Source organism: Tachypleus tridentatus, chromosome 7 (assembly GCF_004210375.1).
Source record: "Tachypleus tridentatus isolate NWPU-2018 chromosome 7, ASM421037v1, whole genome shotgun sequence".
Classification (NCBI taxonomy): Eukaryota; Metazoa; Arthropoda; class Merostomata; order Xiphosura; family Limulidae; genus Tachypleus; species Tachypleus tridentatus.
In genome coordinates, this window is record NC_134831.1 from 57264043 (window position 1) to 57288201 (window position 24159).

Below are 24159 nucleotides of genomic sequence, written 5' to 3' on the forward strand. Positions count from 1 at the left end.
GGTAGGTGGGCAGAGAACAGACAGTCCAGTGTATAGCTTTGTGCTTAATTCCAAATAAACAGGCCCGGCATGGCAGGGTGGTTAAGGCACTCGACTCGCAATCTGAGGGTCGCGGGTTCGAGTCCCCGTTACACCAAACATGCTTGTCCTTTCAGCCGTGAGGGCGTTATAATGGGACGGCCAACCCCACTATTCGTTGGTAAAATAGTAGCCCAAGAGTTGGCGGTGAGTGGTGATGATTAGCTTCCTTCTCTCTGGTCTTACACTGCTAAATTACGAACGGATAGCGCAGATAGCTCTCGAGTAGCTTTGCGCTAAAATCAAAAACAAAACAAACGGAAGAAGAGTAATTCAAGAAAGTCTTGATAATCAAACATGATCAATTATTTTTTCACTGATAAATATAAATCGAATTATTATTTGACTTTTAGTTCAAAACTAATTTTGTTTCTGATTCAGATCTGATTCAGTTTATTACGTTATGTATTATAATATATCCCAGACGAATCTCCGATTTATTATGTCACGTATATTAGCGTATTAGGATTCCAAATATCCGAAAATTTTAATTTAAAAGTTAATTGAATGTCAATATGTATTAAATTTATGATATTGTTGTATGAAACACAAATACAGTTTAATATATAAATAATAACGCAATTTATAAAAACGGTTATAACAAATAGTTATTAAGAACGTAGGTTCATATACAAAATTCTTAGACACACACAAACAATATTTAGACTTCTATGTGGTCTAGAGCTGAATATTTTATCAATGTTTCAGACCCATGAGGTTTGTTTTGGAATCTCGCACAAAGCTTTGTTTTTGTTTGTTTTTGAATTTCGCACAAAGCTACTCGAGGGCTATCTGTGCTAGCCGTCCCTAATTTAGCAATGTAAGACTAGAGGGAAGGCAGCTAGTCATCACCACCCACCGCCAACTCTTGGGCTACTCTTTTACCAACGAAAAGTGGGATTGACCGTAACATTATAACGCCCCCACGGCTAGGAGGGCGAGCATGTTTGGCGCGACTCGGGCGCGAACCCACGATCCTCAGATTACGAAGCCCACGCCTTAACGCGCTAGGCCATGCCGGGCCTCAGACCCATGAGGCAAAAATTACTTTTATGTTGATACATAAATAGATTTCACTTGACGGGAATGCTGGCTAGTTCTGTTCTTGTTCGATCTAACGTGGTTTACAAGCTACTATTTACCGAGAAAGATATATAATGCACGTGTAGAAATACTAACGTCTGAAGGTAATTATCTGAAGTTGAACGGCTCATAATGTTCGAAATCTATAAACGTTCCTGGTCGAATATGTATAGTTTTGCGAATAATAAGCGTTAATCACAATTATATCTTCCGAGGATTGTAGTATACTGACTGTAGCTGACCAATAATATAAAAATGTCTCTTGGAGTCTTTTGATGGCTTGCTTTTATATATCAATCTCTCGAGATTCCCGAGCGTTCAGTAATGTACGCTGGTATTTTCGTAAACCAAATATTCTCTCGAGAATTTTCTACAAACTTAGAAAACGGAGGGACTTGCGCAATACACATCCAACAATATACATCAAATGCATAAAAAACTGTATTGAAACAAACGTAGGTATTAACATAAATGTTTAGCAGAAAATATCTTACAACACACTAAGTTGTGATATATTTATTAATAATTGAGTTACCCTTCGAGCAATGGGATATGTTAGCTTAATAATAGGAGGTTCTGAAATATGTTTATTTACAAAAGACAAGTAAATTTCTGAGTTCATGAAAGAAAGAGACTGACCCAATGAAAATAAAAATAAACAACAGTAGTAGATTCAGGTGAGCTGAATGTTCATTTAAGCAATCGAAGAGATCTGCTACATAACTGTAGATTTCATTAAGATATTGAACACATACAAAGTATTGCTAAAACTCTTATTTAACTGAATGGACGCTAAACAGAATAATGAGACCGGTCACAAGCCTAAACAAAATTAATAATCTATATTTAAGTGTAAAACACAAACACACTGTGTGATTGCATTTTACAATAAGCTTATCTCAGGTCAAGATTATTGGCTTACTCTCTTCAGTGATGCTTTATATAAAATTGATAAATAGAAAGTATTTTTGGTGTCAAAGAAACCTCTTCTTTATCAAAAGTAAAATACACCTCCATGTAACCAGTCATTTTTATTACATAACCATAGGTGGAACCACAACCTCTAGATATAATTTAAAAATATTTGAACGATATTGCTGTCAGTTACACAAGTCTAACGCCCCCCGCTAGTACAGCGGTATGTCTCCGGATTTATAACGCTAAAATCAGGGGTTCGATTCCTCTCGGTGGGCTGAGCAGATAGCCCTTTGTGGCTTTGCTATACAAAAAACACACACACACACAAGTCTAATTTATGAAATATTCTCCATGGGTGCAAATAAAATTATATATTTTGAGAATAACAAGGGAAAAAAGTTAACTCGAAATAAAATCATTTAATGATTTTCTTTAACTCGTGATATGTTAAATCTGCAAATATTCAGAACAAAGTCTAGAAAACTTATTAGATCACCAGTAGGAGATAGAAACACGTGATATATTCAAATATCATGCAATCGTTACACTATGTAACACAAATTTTGTTCCTGGATATTATGTGTTATTTCTTAATTGCTTATGTTGTAAAAGTGCAGAAAATGGCCATTATTCCTTTCAAAATTTGCTTTTGTGACCTGGATAATGAAATTTAGAAATTAACCTATTTTTCTATGTAAAAACGGGCAAATTTGCACATTTTCATTCACATAAGATCTGAATAAAACAACATAAAAATCGAGATTTACATGTATTTATACTAAAGGTATACAAAAAGTTTCAGACGTGAGTAGTTTTTTTGAGATTTTCGACTGTAATGTAAATCACTTTCACGTATCATCCCCCATATATAGTTTCCCATCATGTTTTTGTTTTTTTTGTACGCTCCTTGTTAGCGGCGTTCAAAGTCCAGTATATCTTAATGTAAGCGCTCGCCTTTCTCCTATGAGTACACTTCCATGATCTCCTTGAACTTATCAAGAAGAGTGTCAAGGATATGGACTTTCAGGGACATTCCTCAGCCCATTTTGCCGTAGTTCTTCACCAGAACCTCAACCAGTTCCACTATAATTTTCGGACTTGTGCTTGCCCAAGAAGCCCGAATCACTGCGACAAAGCTGCCTCAAGCTTTTTTTCCTTTCATACTGAGCTTCTTGGGGAATTCTGTGCACTCCAGGATCTTCTGTATTTGTGATTCAACGAAGACACCAGCTTTGATCTTTACCTCAGACAACTTAGGGAAGAAGTCTCGAAGGTACTTTAAGGCTGCAGACTCCTTATCAATAGCTGTGACAAATTGTTTCATAAGACCCAGTTTTATGTGCAATGGTGGGAACAACACCTTCTGGAGATCCATTAGTGGCTCAGACTTGACATTGTGCCTCCCCACAGAGAACTCGATTTGTTGTGGTCAGTGCTTCCTGTTGTAGTGCGCTGCAGTAGTATTTGTAGTATTTTTGGATAAGTGAAATTATTTGTAAATTGTTTACTTTCTCTGGTATAATTACAGATATCACTTTTTGATTACTTCACATTCAGTAAGTTGAATAAACTGTAAATATTATAAAATTACGATAAATTTAGTATCAAGAGCAATATTTGCTGAAAAATATCATAAAATTTGGAGAGGGCTGGAATGAGTGGTGATTTGACTTGTTTGAATTTCGTGTAAAGCTATACCAGGACTATCTGCTCTAGCTGTCCCTAATTTTGCAGTTTAAAACTAGAGGGAAGGCAGATAGTCATCACCACTCACCGCCAATTCTTGGGCTACTCTTTTACCAATGAATAGTGGGATTGACCGTCATATTATACGCCCCCACGGCTTGAGGGGCGAGCATGTGTGGTGTGGCTGGTATTCGAACCTGCGACCCCTGGATTACGAGTCGAGTGCCTTAACCACCTCGCCATGCCGGGCCAAATGGGTGGGTGGTGAAAGAAATTTTTTACACGTAACAAATGTACAATTTTTTTTTCTCCTACAAAAGCTTGTCAAATCGTTGTGTTACAGTTTTTGTCTTTTTTTCATAATTAAATCGCTTTCAGTACCCTTTCAGGCCATCTCCAAACCTTTTTGTTTTTTAAATGAAAGTGGGTTTCTGATGTTCAAATTTAACTGAAAAGGGCAAATGTATCTAATTGCAGTCAGCGTCATCTGTATAATACCGCTTGGGTTTGAGGCTTATGAGTTTGCTTGCAGTATTATCAGAGATTGTATGAAAATGTACAAATTACGAGTTTTATAATATAAATTAAAAGGTAAGAGTAATGTATTTAGTTTTTACCTAGTCTATCAATTATATCTAATGGTCTTATTGTATGTTTACTGTATATTTTCATTTATTCTTTTTATGTATTAAAGTTGAACTTAAAAGCTTACTAGAATTTGAACACTTGTACATTATTTATTATCACTACTGTTAGTAATGTTAATAGTATTGTTATTGTTGGTATTACTATTAGTATTACGTCATGCAATTACAAATTGTAGTTAAACGGTGATACTGATGCTGTAATAGATGGTATCCATATAGTCTAAACATAAAAAAAATCTTGATATAATTTCAGTAGAAATTATGAATTTTATGATTATTAGTCATAATATCTTCTTGTGTTTGTGAAAAATGCTTAGTATGTTCTAATTGTATGCTAGTTTATGTGATGATATAAAATAATTTTAACTGTTTATATCAAAAGGGGAGAATATTATTCTCAAAAGTTTGAAATTGAGTGTTTACCATGGTCTTTATACAAATTCAGACATTGTCATGTTACCATCTTTGTTGACAGCTCGAGTTATTAGTGGTCTATATTGCTTATAAGTTATAATCATAGTTTTTGAAGAGGATATGTAACCTATAACCATGTGTATTATTCAAAATAAAATTTCTATGCAGTTTTATAATTTTGAGATTATATGTAACTACAAGTCCTAACATGGAAGAAAAGTCCAAGTTTAAGCCTGTTAGTGTTACTGTAAAGATTTTATGTTCTTACAATGTTTGAATTTCTAAACAGAGTGTAAAACTGTTAATATAAAGTCATAGAAATATCTGTGTACTTAATAAAGTGCATTTGGTTGATTGTTTCATGTAAAATATTAAGAGTACATCAATGCATATATATGAATAAAGATAGAAAATAGTTGAAGTTCTAGCTCTGATTAATTAGTCTCACCGTGTATCCTTGTTTTTTAAATGAGCCAATTAAGATGTAGTGGTTAGTGTGTTGGGTTGTGGATCTAAAGTTCTGTGGTTTGGGTACTGTTACTTAAAAAAAAAGTTCTGTATTATGGAGCCTTGTTCGTTATAAAAGTGAAGGTCAAGTCTCACTATTTAGTCTGACAAACATATCCAAGAATTGGCAATTGGTGATTTTGACTAGCTCCTATCCACTTTGTTTATCTTAGCAAAATTTAGGGCAGCTGGAGAAAATAACCTTCAAGTGGCTTTGTATAAAGTACAACAAACATGTCTTAACCCTTCTATACCTAATTTTAATAATTAACACTTAAAACACATGGGCATCATTGGTTTTAAAAGTTAGTTATAAACATCCTTAACTCTTAAACAGCAACCATCATCAATTGATGCTGCTACCTACATTTCCACTGTGTAGGGTCAAATACTGTAGCTGTTGTTTTGTTGTGATCTTCAGTAGAAAACTGTGTTACTGAATGAAACTTGGTTATTTTGAGACCTCTCTCTTAACAATGGTGTAAGTAATTTATTATTTATTTTGAAAAGAAGAATGTTAATGCATACACACTTGAGAATAGGACATTACCACTTCAAACATTTTAATGTGTTTTGTTTTAAATGATAAAAATTGATTTTTATAGCATAACAAGATTGGAATCAAGATTAAACCTTGTACTTAAATATTAAGTCTCCATATATTATACTGCTAAGTTAAAGGGTTAACAGTTTGTACATTATTAAGCTATTATAGAGTACATATTTGATAACATTAGCTTTTGGAGATTTATGTACAAATCGAAATAAATGGTAAATGAAATTCTTTTATACAGTATTAGAGTATTATTGAAAGCTTTATTTGGAATGCTTTAATTTACATGTTAGCTAAAGGGCAGATCTCATTAAGTTCAATAATGTTAATAGAAGTAATCCTAAAAGACATATTTGCTAGAAGTGAGAATTCAGCATAAATATAAGTAGTTCATGACTAAGAGAAGATTGGGTTCTGTGAGCTAATCAGTAAGATAGTTAGCATTTCTTACCAACCTGTGCTACTTGTTTCATGTTTTTAGTGATAGATATAAATGAGTAAGAAATTATAAGGATATATTTTCCTTAAGTACTTATTTCACAATTTGAGAAAAAGCATATGTTGTTGTTTTTAATTTTATATTTAGGTTAATTTGTAGCTCATTTAGTGTTTTTGTTTCCATATTGTTGGGCCCTCCAGTGGCTCAGCGGTATGTCTGCGGACTTACAACGCTAAAAACCGGGTTTTGATACCCGTGGTGGGCAGAACACAGATAGCCCATTGAGTAGCTTTGTGCTAAATTCAAAACAACAACCATATCGTTGGAAATAGATAAACTTATTGAACTCAATGTAGAATGGCTTCTTTTTTTATTAACTAGTAAAATAATGCAAACTCTAGGCCACTTGTTTGCAATGATACTTTTTTTTTTATAATATTCTACAGGCCAAACAAAGAAATTTAACAGTTGCTTGTTAAAAGTACTTTCATGTCTACAGGACTGAACTAAGTAGCTTACTCAACTGATTCACTAATTGATTGATTAATTCACTTGTTTTTATATAAATATACATATATATCATAATATTTGTTTTTTTCAACATTTCTTGAAAATTCATAATGTTGCATGAAGATCAATATAATTTTAGTTTAATTTTAGACAGTGAACTTTATTTATTATATTCTTAGTCCTCAGTTAAAATTGTCATAAAATTTAGTGAACTCCTAAGTCATTAAATTAATCTATCACTTTGTTTATAATGAACAAGAATTTTGTCATCTTTTACTCTAATCAAGACATAGCATTACATAAACTTAAGCTAAACTTTTTTTGTGGTAATAGTTTAAAAAACAATTTTGAAATTTTAATGATGTATCAAAAATCATTATGCAGTGGTAATTTTTGGTGATTTCTTTCTTGTCATTATTAAAAACATTTTTTATAAAAATTAAACTAAGTATATAAGTAATAATAAAATTATAAGTTTACAAAGTACCTAAAAGTTGTTAATTTAGAGAAAGGAATAGAATCACCAAAAATTTCAAAAATAAGCTGAATCAAAATACAAATTTTATATTTTCAAGTCTACAACTAGGGACTCCAGAATAGTAAACCAGCTACGTTGGAAATGGTATCTACATTATTTCCTCGAGCTAAAGACTGCTATTGTGACTTCACAGAAATTGATAATTACTTCATACAAGAGTCAAAATAGGGATTTGTATCTTGAAAGTAATGTAGGCATTGTTTCTAGCCTAGATTTAGTTGTAAGCTTGAAAACAATTTTTTGCATTTTTATTCATTTCTGTATTTTGTTGATGATCCCTCTTTCTCTTTTTAATTATCTTAGTTCTCAAGATTTGTATGGAATATAAATTGTAAGCTACATGTGTGCAAGTACATTTAGTTAAATGTTGCATATTTTTTTAACAGTTACTGCTGCATTGGCTTTTTTCCACCCAGCCATTATTTACTGAGCCATGAGGTTTTGTGTAAACACATTTTTAACAAGCGTCAAGTAAGAAGGAAGCTCCTCACAACAACATTGCATATATTATGTATTTATAGTCATGTGAATCAACTTTCAATGCAAAATAACTAATTTTTAATAGGTCATGGACATTTGCAGTGTTTCTTGAAGCATATCTATCTAGATTTAAGAGCAGTATACCCACTTAGTTTTTCTGTAGGCTTGTGAAGCAAAAACATGAATAATAATAAAATACATGCTCACAATTTCATTGAAATATGAAGATCAGTAGAATATCTGCTATGGCAACTGTATACTGTAGAAAATTCACTGAAATACTCAGAGGAAACCATTTAGATACAAAGTATAACAGTGAACTTGAGAAATAATAAATCTTCAGCTGGCAGTTTCCAATTAGTGCACCATAAATTGAACAAATTATTTTCCAGTTAATGCATGATAGAAAAACAATTGATTTTGTCAATGTCAGGAGATGAAATAATATTAAAACTACCCTATGATATACTCAATACTGCATTCATTACTATTTTCCAGGTTTCTGTAAAATATTCATAGCCATTTTTTCTGTAATGGCTTGTAAAACTAATCAAAATATGACTGGAGATACATTGTTTACTCTAATAAAAAGGACCATTTCTGATTAGTAAAATGATGCTTAAATGGCTTCAAAGAGCTTATGTTGGTAGCAAAGAAGTTGGAAAATTTTAGAGACTGGAAGTTTCAACTTTCAAGAATCAACATAAAAATAACCTAACAGCCTTTCCAGGAACTGTACATAGATATTGGAGCAGCATACCTAACTGTTTTAGTTGTAGGCTTAAATGCTTGAATGACTTCGAAGAAACACTTGACCAGTATCTATGAAAAACTAATAAAAAATAGTCCTATAACCTGTGCAAGAGTTATTTTCTAGTAGGTTTAACTAGGTTTGAATAAAACATTCTTAGCTGTTTTTCTGCAGGCTTGTGGAACAAAAATTTTATGAATAGTGATAATATTAAGAACAAATGGATGAATTTTGCCTAACAATCAGAAAATAATTTTTTTTTCTGTTATCAGTATTGAAGCAGCTTTACTCATTGTGACAGAACAAGTATTTTTTGAGATGGTGTTTGCTTGTATATTGTGTTAGAATGTTTATGAAATTTCTGAGCGATCTCTTTTATGAACCATTATTGTGGTTCATGATGATTAAGACCATTCTGAAAGAATGCACTATAGAAACTAAAACCTTTATTGGCTGAAATATACTGAATATCAGTTAGGTGACCTTATTATCAACGGTTGTTTTGGAATAAGACAGCTAGGTGCTTGGACAGATATTTGTTTTAAAAAAGAAAACATTTGTGTGTAACTTTTTAGTTGTACTTTCACCTACCAAGAATGATAAACATAACTTCTGCTAGAGCATAGTTTTATTAAAAAGAGATGAATAATCTTAAGTCACTAAGATAACATGTTCAGCTATACTATACTGGAACTTAGTAAAAGGTATCTGGAATTTATGTAGAACTGTTTATAAATATATTTTCATACATCTCACATTTTAAGTTAGTCACATGTTTCTGGTGTCGTGCTTAAATGTTTTATTCTGTGTAAGTCATGTGATGTATTTGTGGATACATTTTGTTTGTAATTAGAAATTAAAACATCTTGGAAGTATTTTCTATGTCCAGAGATCTTATACCCCTGTGCCCCTCTGCCAACAGTTTCAGTGATCATAGTTCACTCTTATTTGTGGATCCTGATCCCAAACATCAGGCTCTCAGTACATTGGTACCCAAAATACATTCTATCCATATACAAGGGTTCTACTGATTGGTCAGATCACCAGAAGTGTTGGTTATTATTGTACACCTTCAGGGCCTGTGGTGGCTTGACTCAGAACTTATGGATATGTGGGAATCTTAACTATGCATGTAAAAGCACTGCAGACCTTTGAGTTAGGATTCATCATTCAGTTCATCAAACCTGTTGAGTTTCCATCTCTCACACATCATCAGATTTGGAACTTAATTCTAGAGCTATCAGAGTTTCATTGGTCTGGGGTTAGTGTGTTTTGCTAGTTTTTCTGAAGCTTTATACAGGGTACAGTCATCAATATTTCTTATTTATATTCATGCTTATATTATTCAAGGTTCGCAAGCTACTCTTTTGTCAATTTGATTTGACAGATTTTACTGGGATTGAAGATGTCTAAATTTGCTGCAGTTGTATCCTATCTGCACATTGCCATAGCATCCTGTCACTATATGCATTTGTTGTGAATAAGGCTCAGGTACTGCTGTTCCATGTTTTTACCTTTTAACTTGTATTTGTTTCACATGATTTCAACCATATCTTACATATTTTTTCATCACTTCTATTCTGTTGCACTGTGATTGCACCATTACATGGAGGACTGGTTTATGCTAGCACTACCTTGTCAATTGTCAGAACATTATATCCTAATTCTACTTTCAGATATGACCAAGGCAGGCTTCATTTTCAGGGCTAAAACATCTGTCTGGGTATTTTATATTTTTCATCTTATTTTTCACTTGGGCTCAGTTGATTCCCATCCTGCTCAGTTCTCTGGAATAAGGTGTTAGACTCTTACTACGCATCTCAAGCATGGATGGCTTTTTCTCTTCTTGGATTGTGGGCATTACTTAAATCCCTTATGCCTTTGGGATGAGACCACAAGAACTCCTTTTAATGGTCTTTATGCAACCAAGTTATCATAAACGTCAATTCACTGAATTATCCAGTTTCCTTAGTCAGGATCATTCTTTGATCTTGAGGGGTTGTAAGTTGAGACACTACTGTGATATATGTTTCTCTGTTGTCACCTTTCAAAGGTTTTCATCTTTTCACAAATGCCTTGCTTCAAATAAGGGTTGCTTATACCAATAGTCTGGAATTCCAAGGTTTATGTACGAACAAAGACATTTCCTTGTACAATGTTTCAGTATGTTTTGCTCTTCAGCAGGTAATGAATGCCTCATGGTCTGGGCTTATTAAGGGAAAGATCATCAGACTTCTCTCTGCTACTTCTGTAGTGGTGTCTTTCTCATTAAGGAAGCACTTGATCCAGGGCTCCTTGTTTCTGATTTTTGGACCTCTCTTCTTGAGACTGTTCCCATCTTACCACCCTACTAACTTGCCATGTTCCAAGGCAGCAGATAGCTTATTTCAATCATCACTGATTCTCCAGAATATAGATACTGCATTGCAATGCTCGGCAAGTTAGACGTCAAAGCCAGAAGGAATCTTGGATTAAATACACCTCCAGCATTTCTTCAACAACCAGCACAAAAGTTGTATGGGATAAGATCCGGAGGATGAGTGGATGATATACTTCTGCCCCCTCTCTATCTTAATATCTGATGGCCACAAAGTTGCAGATGCACAGAGCATTGCCAATACTCTTGGGGACTTCTTCACTCATGTATCTAGCTCTTCAAACTTATCCCCTTCCTTTTCAGCCATTAAAACACAAGTGGAGCATCTGCCTCTTTCCTTTTCAATTGACCATTCCTATGACTACAATTGCCCTCTTACACTGATGGAACTCAAACTTGCAATTCATCAGTCTGGCAATACATCAGTTAGACCTGATAATATACATTATGAGATGTTACGTCACCTTTCCCAGAACTCTTACTATTCTCCTAGCTGTCTTTAATCAGATATGGCAGGAAAATGTCTATCCTGATGCTTGGCGACAAGCTATCATACTCCCTATTCTGAAACCTTGGAAGGATTCAACGATTCCTTTGAATTACTGTCCAATTGTTTTGACAAGTTGTCTCAGTAAGATCTTAGAGAGGATAATCAATGCTCACCTCATTTGGTTTCTTGAATCAAACAACCTCCTCTCACCTACTCAGTGTGGGTTCCGAAGACAACGCTCCACGATAGACCACTTAATTTGCCTTGAAACATCAATCAGAGAAGAATTTTTAAGGCAACAACATCTTGTTACTGTTTTTTTTTATTTAGAAAAAGCTTACGATACAACATGGAGAAATGGCATCTTATGAGACCTTCACTCATATGGATTGTGTGGCAACTTACCTCTTTTCATCTTCAATTTTTTTCAATTCTTAATGAAGTGCCAATTCCAAGTCTGTGTTGGCTCAACACTTTCTCATTTTTCCCACAGGAACTTGGAGCCCCTCAGGGCTGTATTCTGAGTGTCACACTTTTCATTATAAAAATTAATGTCATCATTGAAAAGGCACCCCCCTACAGTTGCAGATGATCTTTTTGTTGATGACTTTCACATCTCATGTTAGTCATTAAACATGAGGTTTATTGAATGGCAGCTATAAACTGCAATCAATCAGACACTGAAGTGGACCACGGCAAATGGTTTTAAACTTTCACTCTCTAAAACCGATTGTATACACTTCTGCTGCAAACGGGGAATCCACTCAGATCCAGAATTCCGTTTTGATGATGCTGTACTTCCTGTCGTCCCTGAGGCTAAGTTCTTAGGTCTTATATTTGATTGTAAATTAAATTTTATATTGCATATCAAGCAACTTTGTATCAAATGTCTAAAAGTATTGAACATTCTTCCGTGTCCTCTCTTCTACTTCTTGAGGAGCAAATTGATACTCCATGTTCAAAATTTATCATGCCCTCGTCTGATTTAAACTTGACTATGGGTCTGTGGTTTATGGTTCTTCCAGACTCTCAGTAGTGGAAGTGTTGAATCCTGTCCATCATTAGGGGCTTCAGCTTTGCATTGGAGCTTTTCGTACTTCTCCCCTGCAAAGTCTGTATGTGGAATCTCATGAACCCCTTCTATATATTCCCCATTTGCAACTCTTTCTAATGTATGCTTCCAAACTTTGATCCTTACCACAACATCCTACCTGGAGTTGTGTTTTCCAACCACAATGGACCACACTTTTTAATAACAAAAAATCTGCCATTGTTCCTTTTAGTCTCTGTATCCAGGCACAATTAGAAGAATTGGATTTATCCTTGAATAACATTGCAGTTTTTTCAAATCAGCCTATTCTGCCATGGCAAATTACTGTCCCTAATTGTAACCTATCTTTGAGTCATCTGAGGAAAGCAGATACACCCAATTGGAAATATCACTCTTTCTTTGCTGAACATCTTTCACATGATCCATCCATTCCTATATATACAGATGGTTCCAAATCGAGCAACTCAGTGGGCTCTGCCATGGTTTGTGACAGTTCATTTGTGGCATGCAGATTCCTCCCTATAGTTTCTGTTTTCACTGCTGAATTTTATGCCATCTCTCTTGCCTTAAATCATATTTAAATAATGCAATATACAAATTGTACAATATATACAGACACACTCAGCTGTCTATTGGCCCTTGAATCTTTCCATGATAGTCACCATCCTCTTCTCATCACTATCGAAAACAAACTGGCCCATCTTTCTATCTCATTTGTCTCCATCCAATTCTTTTGGATACCAGGTCATGTTGGTAGTTGTGGAAATGAGCTGGCTGACAGAGCAGCAAAGTCTGTCTATTCTGGATCTATCATTCCAGTACCCATTTCATACATGGACTATGGTCCAGTTATCAAATCCAGACTGTGCACTAGATGGCAGGCAACACAATAACAAGCTTTTTCAAATCAAACCTTCTCTAGGTCTTTGGCCCTCTGCTTCTGTAAGGATCGAAGAGAGGAGGTTGTTTTGGCAAGGCTATGCATTGGTCATAGTTTTTTAACCCACCACTTCCTTTTATCTGATACTGCTGCACCAATGTGTGGTCTATGTGGTACTCAGATCACAATCACTCACATTTTATTATCATGCCATCATTACAATCTAGAACAACAACACCATTTTAACGGTATTTGTAAGGCAGATTTGCCCTTGACTTTGGTCCATGCTATAGGTGATACTGCCCATTTCACTCATGTTTTTACATTTTGAAGAGCCATTGGTCTTTTACACTTAATTTAAGTTTTTTTTTATCAGACTATATAGTGTTTTAGCATGATTTCTTTTACACATTTCAATTTTTATTTTGACTTGAACCCAGGACTGGAAAGGCCAACTTCAGGTGACTGACTGCAAATTCGAGCTTGATGCTTCAGTCTTCCTGGCAGTTCCTAATTTTACATATTTTACTTTTTACCTTAATTGCTCTATACCTCCACTGTACCACATCTTGTCTGGCACAGATAGCCTTGTAGCTTTGTGCCAATAAACATTGAATACCTACCTACCTACCTACTACATTGCAAGGTTATGTTGCATTGACTCTAATTTTTGAGCTCTGATTGGTGGGTTGGCATCTCACTGTATCACTCAACTATTGACAATTTGGTCTCCAGTGCCTCATCTTTGGGTTTTGGCAATGGATGCATTCTGCCACGACAAGGTAGGATTAGAATTCTAGGCCTTGTCCCGTCTTCATATTTTATGCATGGTACTCAATATGAGGTGTTCTAACCTATTGCTGGGTCCTGATGATAGTACCAGATTAGCTGCTACATTATGGTTTTTGCTTCATAGTTTCAGCCCCTTCCTGTTTGGTACAACCAGCTATTCAGAAGCTCAAGTTTTAAGCATGGAGATTATGCAGTCTTCCAAATAGCATTGAGGGTTTAATTGCTAAGGTTTCTATGTACATTTCTCAGTTTTTGCTTATTTTGAGATGACCATTTGCCATCCAAAATGACTTGCTTAACAGCAATAGTGTATTGAAAGGAGGTTGAAACCATTTTGGAGAGAAGTGTTAACCCTAACTCATTTTTTAACCTGGATATTTGGCAATGGTTTTTGCTTCTTGCACAGTTGCCCTGTCTAAGGCAGCCTTATTGATTGCCATTCAATTATCATGGCTATGTAAATTTTGAGTCTCCAGTACTCTGGATTCTTCAAGTAGCTTTAGGTCCTTGGGCCTAAATTACCATTCCAGTTGCCTGACAGGTATACTAAGATTACAGTACAGCCTTTATCTTCTACACCTATTTATGCTGTGACTTGTGTCATGTATTGCCTTTATCTGCAGGTTTATTTTTCATGGCTGTTGACCTACAGGCATCACTAGCTAGAATGATTTGCACTGTTTATCCACTGACTGCTTACTCATTTTCTGTACAAACAGAAGTGGGGTTTAAAGTCCTTTTCATCTATTCATGTTATCAGTGAGAGTTTTGAAGTTGTTTTTTTTTGCCTGCTCTAATGTCTTTAGAGATGCTAAACAACAACTTTTTCAAGCATCTCTTTGAAGATGAGGGTTCTTTTGCGAGTCAGGTCTAATCAGATTTGTCACATTTCTGTGTCTTTGAAGACCTAGTAAAATTGCCTACTGGAAGTTCTTGTGTGGACTAGTATGTGAATCTCCCCAATACTTTTATCTCACATTATTTGCTTGATATGGCAGTCCTCGTTTTAGGGTTGAATATTCCTTTTTGCTACCTTTCAGGGTCCCTTCCCTTGTTTTCACATAATTCTACTCTTTGGCAAGTGCTGCCCAGACAGGGGTACTTTTATCAAACCAATTCTACACTAGGAATCACAAATTCAGTATACTTTGTATATGTTGCAATAGGTTCTTTAAAAAAAGTAATGTTCCATAAGACCACCTGGAAGTTGACCAACTGGTATTACTTTACTATTTTGGACTGCCACTCGTGGAATATTGTGAGTAAAACACAAGGGGATCCTGCCTATCCCTACTGATCATTGAATTGAATAAATCAGGGTTAGGTTGCTTTTAAAAATTTAGAGACCTTGCTTCACCTATTGCACTGTTTCCAAAGCAGTGTTCCTAAGGGCTCCATAACATACATGTTGATAGGAGTGGCACCAGCTTAAGCAGAAAGCCTACCCATAATACCAGTTCAGATTTGATGCTTCACAATTTGATTGTGGTGAGTATGGCTCTTTTGTTTGACCAATATAGATTTAGTAGATTGTTCATGGAACATCTACTGTCTCCTCATAATTCTGAATGCAAAGTGATCCCATCCTAGGTTATCATAATTTTTTGTGCAAATGGAATGTACCTTGTCCACAGTTTGGGAGTGAGGATGACTGTTCATAATTCCAGGTTAGATGAGTTTTGTTTCCTTTGTTTGAGTAAGGCATATGTGATCTTGTCATTCCAAGCCTTAGGTGTTGCCTTTTGGGCTTCTTTAGGTAGAAAAGAAGGTTTGTACACTTCAGTGTTGCTTGCTTTCTTGTCATGATTCCAGCAGAACAGAATGCATCACTTTATGGTTACAGGTTGAGATCCACTTGTAAGTATATATAGGTATAATGTTGGGGTACAATTGCCCTAGCACTCAACATGGGATATACAGACTAAAACCCCTTAATTTCAACTCTGAATAGTGGAACTTGGCTATCTGGTATATTACTTAATTCCATGATACAGGAATTAAGTTCAGGGTGAAGATCATACACATTGATTTGTCTTCTTATAGTTTGTGCATATATTTTTTTCTCTTGGTTATATTAAATTTATTTCTTAAATATGTGTTTGTAATTTCCTTTCAGTTCAACAAGATTGTTCGTTGAAAAATTGCTCATAAAACAACAATAACTCTCAAACTGTTCTTCAAATATAAGACCCCAGAAACTTTTCTAATTTTTTGTTCCATGCAGTTTATTTGCAAGATAATGTTTACTTAGAATACATTCAGTCAGTTTCTTCTATTAACAAATATTAATTCAGAATATTTCTCATGGAAAGAACTGAAGTTTTGACATAGCCTTACCTCCTTTCTTCTCCCATGTGTTGCTAAAAACTTTTAAAGCTTAGTCCACCTGCCTATATACCCCTCATATTTTGTCATTCATACATATAGTATGTGACATTGTTTCTGAGGATAAATATTACCAAGGAAAAGAAAATTGGATTCACTTTTTCAGGCACCTTCTTAATTTGGTCTGTCACACTATACATCTTTATTTTTGTTTTTAAAGCTGCTTTATCAGATATGTAGTATATTGCATAATTCCTTTTCCTCCTAGTAAATCATTCTAATGGATGCTACTGTAAAGGACAGGCAATGTATTACAGACAAAGACAGTGTCGTAAATAAGCACACTTTGAGAAAAATGTCTATTGAAATGAGTTCAAAGCTCAGGGAGTTGAACCATAAGGTTTATTTCCCTTCCAAACTTCATTCTGTGGATTAGAAGAAAGTAATAAATTAGTCAGTAAAGCTCCTGCCATTCATTTGCCAACTGGCCTATAAGCAAATGAAGATGTGAATGTGTAGGGGTTGGTTTAAATTGAAAAGGTGGCAAACCTACAGGGTTGGTAAAAGTACAATAAAGGATTGTTAACTAGGTGAAGTGGTGATCTGTATTCTCTATTTAGTCTCATATGAAATTTATTGCTGGTACACTCTGGGGACAGTCAGAATCAGATTGGCCTTTCCTCTCTAAGACCTCTTTTGCTATGGAAGGCCATTTGGCTTTCACACCAGTTTCTGTACCTTTTGTCTGTCACCTGCACTTCCATTCCAGTTCCAATTGTATTCCTTGTCAGGCTTGCTCCCTATAGTGTTATGTGGTATGCACTGCCTCCTTTTAGGATTTGCATTTCTGACCTTTTATTGTTCAGTTTTCTCTGATCTATCTCCATCACACTGAGTTGTTGGGTTCATCAACTCCTTGGACTGGTGTATTTGGATTTATCCATGGAAGGTCTCCATCTCCTCAATATTTCTTTTTATCAGATTTGCCATGTCTTTGGCTGCTTTTTTTTTCTGTCAGAAGAAGAAGTCATTCTGGCCTGTATGTGGACTACTTCCTATTTTTTCCTTGCTCATTATTTACTCTTTCTGGCTGTATCTTTCTAAGGTAGAAATTATCTTCCTCCTGTGGTGATTCTGCACCTTTATTCGCCTTTGATTTGTATATGTATTTTCACAGAATACACTGGTAGAGTTATGATTGTGGAACCTCATCTTTCCAGTTGAGGTTTGGTGGATAAAGAGTCATGGTCATTTGTTTTTCTATATCATTATATTTAGGTAAACCATTTCTTGATTTGCCATTTCTCCCATGGATATTGAGTTTGGTTCAATTTTTTGTGTTATATAGTGGCTCTTCACCTACTGAAACTGGTTGTTTTCTGGTGTGATTTGTGCAATGGAGGATGATTTGAACTCCAACTGTATTTTACTATGAATTGCACTTATCAGAATGTATTTAGCTTGTGCACACCCTTTTTTTAGCACATGTTAGATTTATATCCTTTTTATGGACAAAGACCTGTTCCAGAAGCATTCCAGTGCTGTGCATGTGTGCTTCAGTTTCATTTCTGAGCATACCAGTAACTTTATTGCTAAAAAATTAAATTCCTAAGTATACTTACTTCTTCTTCCATTACAGCTATTACTAAACAACCAAGATTTCTTTCTTTGCCCATCTAAGCATTGACCTGATTTTTATTTCATTTCCTCCAATCTTTTATATCCCTCTTAATTGTCCATGGGGATATTTGTCTTGCGACACTCTCCACCTATGTAAAAATAACTTCTGTTCTGATACTGTATGTAAGCACCTCATTCAGGTATGTTAATACCTTTTCTCGACAAAGCATCACCAATGGGTTCCCCAATGCTCAGATCATTTGGAGATACTTTGAGTGTTCTTTATGTTACCGAGTTAATTTAAAAAAAATGGATTGGTAAGCTGATTTACTGTATGAAATTCTTGATTATTTCTGGCATGTTGCAAAGGGGGTCTCTCCTATCTCACATTTTACATCTAGTGTCACACAACAATTATGGGGGAAAATCACTTGTGGATGAGACTGTTCATGATATTAGTCATAGTGAGATGGAGACATGCTTTCAGTTCTGTGATGTTCTTCCAGGGAGCACTAAGACTTCAAGTAAAGGCAATCCATAACATTTGGATGAGAATTTGCATTGGAATTTTCCTGCACTTTCCTCTTGTTCAAGTGAAGTAAGGAGAGTACCATTGTCCAAAATTATTTGGGAGGTTAATAGTTTCACTCTGGGTCATTGTAATTCCACTGATATCAGACAGACTGAACATACCTCTTGATGGGAAGTGGGTCTGGGATGTTTAATGGAGGTTACTTAGGGGGTTAGGCCAGCTATATGGGTCTTATGCTCTCAGAATGCAGATCTAGGATGATTTCTTCTTGTACCTGCTTATTCTGACATGTATTTCATATGAGTATTTTTAAAGTGCCATGCAGCATGACTTGTTATCCTATCCACACTACACATATGTGCCCTGTTGATTGCTCAAGATATAATGGCTGATTGCCCAATTTTCTATACCAACCACCAATGGAATACTTTAGCACCATGCAGAAGACTTTTTTACAGCCCCTTAGCTCTACCTCTGAGTTATAACCCAGTGAGAGTAACACATTTAATTTTTATACATCCAGCATTTCTTCCATATCATGGAATTCTTGTGCTTTGTTTTGCAGAGTACTGTTGTAATCACTGTTTCTGAAGTTAAAATTTTTCTCACCTGAAAACCTGTTTTTGCCTAGGAGCTTGCATCTCTGTAAAACCACTCTATTCATTCTTCCCTGTTTCCACTGTATTCACATTATTAAAATATATATATTTATTTATTTATATAGTTATTGTATCTCATTCTTTTATTCATATTTTTCAGTCTTAACAAATAATTAATTTTGCATTTACAGTTATTTTTACAAGGTGAAACAAAAAAACGCATCTTTTGTGAATGTTCAGCATTTCTGAAGCTTTAATGAAGCTGTATTTATAAGTATACTATGAATTATTTATTTTCTATTCAAAAATGTTACTGTCACTCTTATTATCTTGCATCAGTTTGTAATTGCAACTGGAAAAAAAGAATAATTTATCACCTCGACTTGTTTTTGCAGTTTTATGAAATAAATTCTAGTGTTTTATTTTTTGTATGTTATGACTATTGATTTGTAAATTTATATTTTAAAAAATCTGTACTTCTGTTTCTTGTAATGTTCTCATAATTTTACTGTTCTCATCATTTGTAGAGAAATTCTGTCAGTGAAGAAGGGATGCTTCTACATTGATAATATGATGAACACATCTTACTTCCTTTGTAGTTGTAATAGCCTAATTGGAAACACTCTTGTACAGGTATAATGACAGCTCAAGTTGCAAAAGTTTTTGTGTGTGTATTCTTTTTATTGATTTACTGACCTTGAAGTTAAGTTGTTATAAATGTCTGTGAAAACTGAGTATATTTCAGATGTCCTTTGTTATCACAGTCATTAACAGCAGTTGTAGCTATCATTTTGCTATACTTATATAAGTGAGAACATTAAAGTTTTCTAAAACAGAAATAGTTTGTGAGATTTTTCTGATAATTCCATAAGAAAGAAGTAAAACCTAGAAATTTGTGTAATGAAATGTCTTAAAGGTTCAAGTGAGACATTTTCAAACTTTTATAGGAATGCATCCATGAACTATTGCTTCAGTCTTGCTTTGTAAACTGCAAAGAAATGAAATAGATAACTAATACCTCACCAACTATTATAGATTTTGTTAGCCAGTACAAACACAATAAAGTGTGCATACATAAAACCATATTCTATTAGTACCTGCTTAAGAGGCAAATAAAACTTGTGCAATTTTGAATTTAAACAATATGTGTAAATAGCAAGATTCATATGTTTCCCAGCATATGGCTGGTTGTGATATTATGGCATGTGGAATTGGCTCTATCTTGGTCTTCTGTTGGGCATATGACAGTTTAATAATATTTATTGAAAAGTCAATCAGTGTTGGCAGAAATCACGTTGGTAACCTACTTGTGCTTATCCTATTTGTGTTTTCTTATAGCAAAGCCACATCGGGCTATTTGCTGAGCCCACCGAGGGGAATCGAACCCCTGATTTTAGCATTGTAAATCCATATACTTACTGCTGTACTAGCGGGGGGGGTTTATCCTATTTAATTATGTATATATTTTTATTTTTGGAGTGTTGGTTAATACTATAAGAAATAAGATTAATTGGAATTGCTACAATTTTAACTGTTTTAGTGTTGGACTTATTTGAAGATAATTATACTTTTATTGGCTTCAGTATATTACTTTCTTTCAGTCTCAGTTCCTTGTGAATCCATTTTTCTAAATACTTGTGTTTTTGAGAAACTTAATTTTTTTTAAATTATTGAATACCCTGTTTGTCACCTGTTAAAACACTTTCCATTTATTTTTATTTTTTTCAGAAGAAAGACAAAAAGTGACCAATATACAGTTTTATTTATTGTCTTATGAAGGATGGGGAAACATAATAGTAAGCTCAAACCTGAGGTTCTAGAGGACCTGCGGCAGAACACAGAGTTTACAGACACTGAAATTCAAGATTGGTACAAAGGGTTTCTGAAGGATTGCCCCAGTGGAAACTTGACAATAGACGAATTCAAAAAAATTTATGGAAACTTTTTTCCATATGGAGATGCATCTAAGTTTGCAGGGCATGTCTTTCGTACATTTGATGCCAATGGTGATGGAACTATAGATTTTAGGGAATTCCTTTGTGCCCTTAGCGTTACATCTCGAGGAAGGCTGGAACAAAAACTCAAGTGGGCTTTTAGCATGTATGATCTTGATGGAAATGGTTATATTTCAAGGCAGGAAATGCTGGAAATTGTTATGGTAAATGTGTAGTATTTTGAGTTGTTTTTTTTTAGCTGACCTGATGTTTTTTCACCATTGTAGTTTACTTTGTATTACCAAGAAAAACAAGTCATTGGAGTGTGAGGCAAATGTTGCAAACAAAACCTTGCTGGATAGACAAGCCAGCTCTAATTGTAAAATATATTTTGATGTTATTGTGACTTATATCCTTACTATTTAAACTCCCTGTTGTCATTTCATTTGTGGTTTAATTTTTAGGTGATGTTCATGTATTTATATTTACATGCATCATTTTTAAGTAAGGCTTCTCTTTACCGATTGTTAAAATATTTTCATTATGAACTATAAACAAAAAATGTGTATACCAAGATTAATGAATATAATAAATTTAGCATATATTCAAAACTTTCAACTAATTGTTCTTAAATATGAAATTAATATTTTATATTTTTTGATATAAAATTGTTCTTAACACCAGTTTGTCTTGTATGTCAATATTTAGGAATCATGTAGTGCTGGTTATAAATTTTATATACTAATTAAGGTTTAATTGTAATCATTCCATTTTACTACTTGTTAGTATGACTAATTTCTTGCATAAGTTGTGTTCTAATAGTGACTTATGGAGGCACATTCACTTAGGATGTTGTAGCAGCTATTGTGGATATGATAGTGTGTTTCCTTATGCTGCCAACTATTTCAGTTCCAATCCCTTCATCAGGCTTTCCTTCCTCTCATTTGTGGAGTGACTAAGGATGAATATGGTCATTCCTTCAGTTGTTTAGCAGCAATATTTTTCTTAACAAAAATGAAAAATAGTTGAATTACCATTAAAAAATGAAAAGATATAACAGAGTTGAGAAAAAACAAGACCATTGTTTTTTTCACAAATGCATCATTTATTCATGTCTATGGTTTCACCAGTGAACACATCATCAGGTACCTTTACTGAAAAAAATCATGGTTATGAATAAATGATGTACAAACATCTTATTTCTTCTCAATTTTCTAATTATGGAGTTTCACTAATTAAGATAGTTTCAAGTATCAATTATAGAAAATTATTACTTAAAAGAAATGAAAATAAATATGTCAATATGGTACTTACCTATTCTCATTGTTATATATTATGATTTAAATAGCCTAAAACTAAGTTAAATGATAATTTAAATTTAGAAATATGTTTTCAGTATCGGAAAAGTATAATTTTTTTTTCAAAAGGATCACAAACAAATATTTTAAAATGTCAAAATAGCAACAAAACAAATAGGTTTCCTGGAAAAACTAAATACCAAATTGTGGTAATTGGGCCACAATTTTAATGTAAACATTAATCAAAAAACTACAGGTACCCTATTTAAATACCCTTCTGTACATGTCACACAGTATTACTGAGTTGCATTCAAAATTTAATTAAACCAATTTGCTCTCAATGTATTTTACTTAAATTAGCATTTCCAAATGTGCTGTCATTCATAGTTTTGTATTAGTCAAGTTAGTTTGTTCCTGAAAAAAAGAAATCTCTGAAACAGAGTTAAGCTATTGCCCATGAACTTCATGAAAATCATAGGGAATAACAAAGAAAGTATTTCTCTGTCACTGATAGTGGGACAAATATGAAAAAAGTAATTTTTTTAATGCTTGAAAACTGATAAACATTTATTCACATGGAAAAATTTCAACTTTCAACTAATTTTCTCTCAAAGGCAAATGTTTTAAATTTTCTTATGATAATGAAAAGAGTAGTAAGAATCAGTTACAGATGTTACTGAGTTTACTAGGCATAACTCTGCACAAACTAAGCCTTATTGTCACATACTGAAAATCATAATGCAGACTTAATTACTATGAATTAGTTATATTTCTGATACAGTACTTCCCCCCTCTCAAAAGATTAGCTATTCTTGTCCAGTGATGTCCTCTATGTACAATTTTTTTCTTTACACATGTTACAAGCCTTCTGCTCCTCCCTATGGAATCAAGTGACTCCAATATGCTTCTCATGCATCACTTCTCCACCAAAGGAGTGTGACATACAATGCATGCGACTTCTTCTGCATACCTCTACCAAACTATTGAGAGATCATCCAGAACTCTCACGACATTCCATTTCAGAAGGAGCTGATGCAACTTGATGCCCAGTGGTTGCTATGGAATCAAGTGACTCCAATATGCTTCTCATGCATCACTTCTCCACCAAAGGAGTGTGACATACAATGCATGTGACTTCTTCTGCATACCTCTACCAAACTATTGAGAGATCATTTGGCAGTGCTTGTGTTCAGACATGTTCCTTTGTTTGTTCCATGTATGGCTTTAGTATACTTACAATGTGATTTTTATTTAAATTACTTCCAAGTTTATTAAGACTGTTTCTTCAATTTAATTTAATTCCAGTTTATTGCAGACATATTATTATTAATAATTTCAATTTTTGGTTGACTCCTTTCAATGAGAAATTCTCAAGTTCATGTTACCACTTAGGGAGTCACACCTTTGACTAGCTCTGTATCACCAGCCTGAGGAGCAGGTAACCCAGTGGGAGGTTTATCAGCATTTATTTGCAGGTAGCTTAAATGTTACATGGGTCATCTTTTATCTCCAGACCTCATCCAACTTCCTTACAAATATGCTGATTCTGTTCAGACTAATGAGGACTTGTATTGCCTATTTCCACCTCCTGATTTTTCCATGCACCTCTTGAAGAGTCTTTTAGGTCTACTACAGTCTTTATTATTTTGTTTCTCAG

At 34.3% G+C, this 24159-nt stretch overlaps 1 protein-coding gene across 3 annotated transcripts in view; it reads left to right on the plus strand.

Moving 5' to 3' along the window:
- The first annotated feature begins 4202 nt into the window (after nt 1-4202).
- The window catches only part of LOC143255732 (neurocalcin homolog), a 31138-nt gene continuing 11181 nt past the window's right edge, over nt 4203-24159 (plus strand). Inside the window, exons 1-3 of one of the 3 annotated variants that reach the window (XM_076511869.1) lie at nt 4276-4356; nt 5671-5814; nt 20999-21428. In XM_076511869.1, the coding sequence (XP_076367984.1) occupies nt 21051-21428 (378 nt within the window). In that variant the 5' untranslated portion in view covers nt 4276-4356; nt 5671-5814; nt 20999-21050. Of the gene's footprint in view, nt 4357-5670; nt 5815-19797; nt 19904-20998; nt 21429-24159 lie in introns of all 3 variants that reach the window. The other 2 variants (XM_076511868.1, XM_076511867.1) reach the window with 2 other exon arrangements.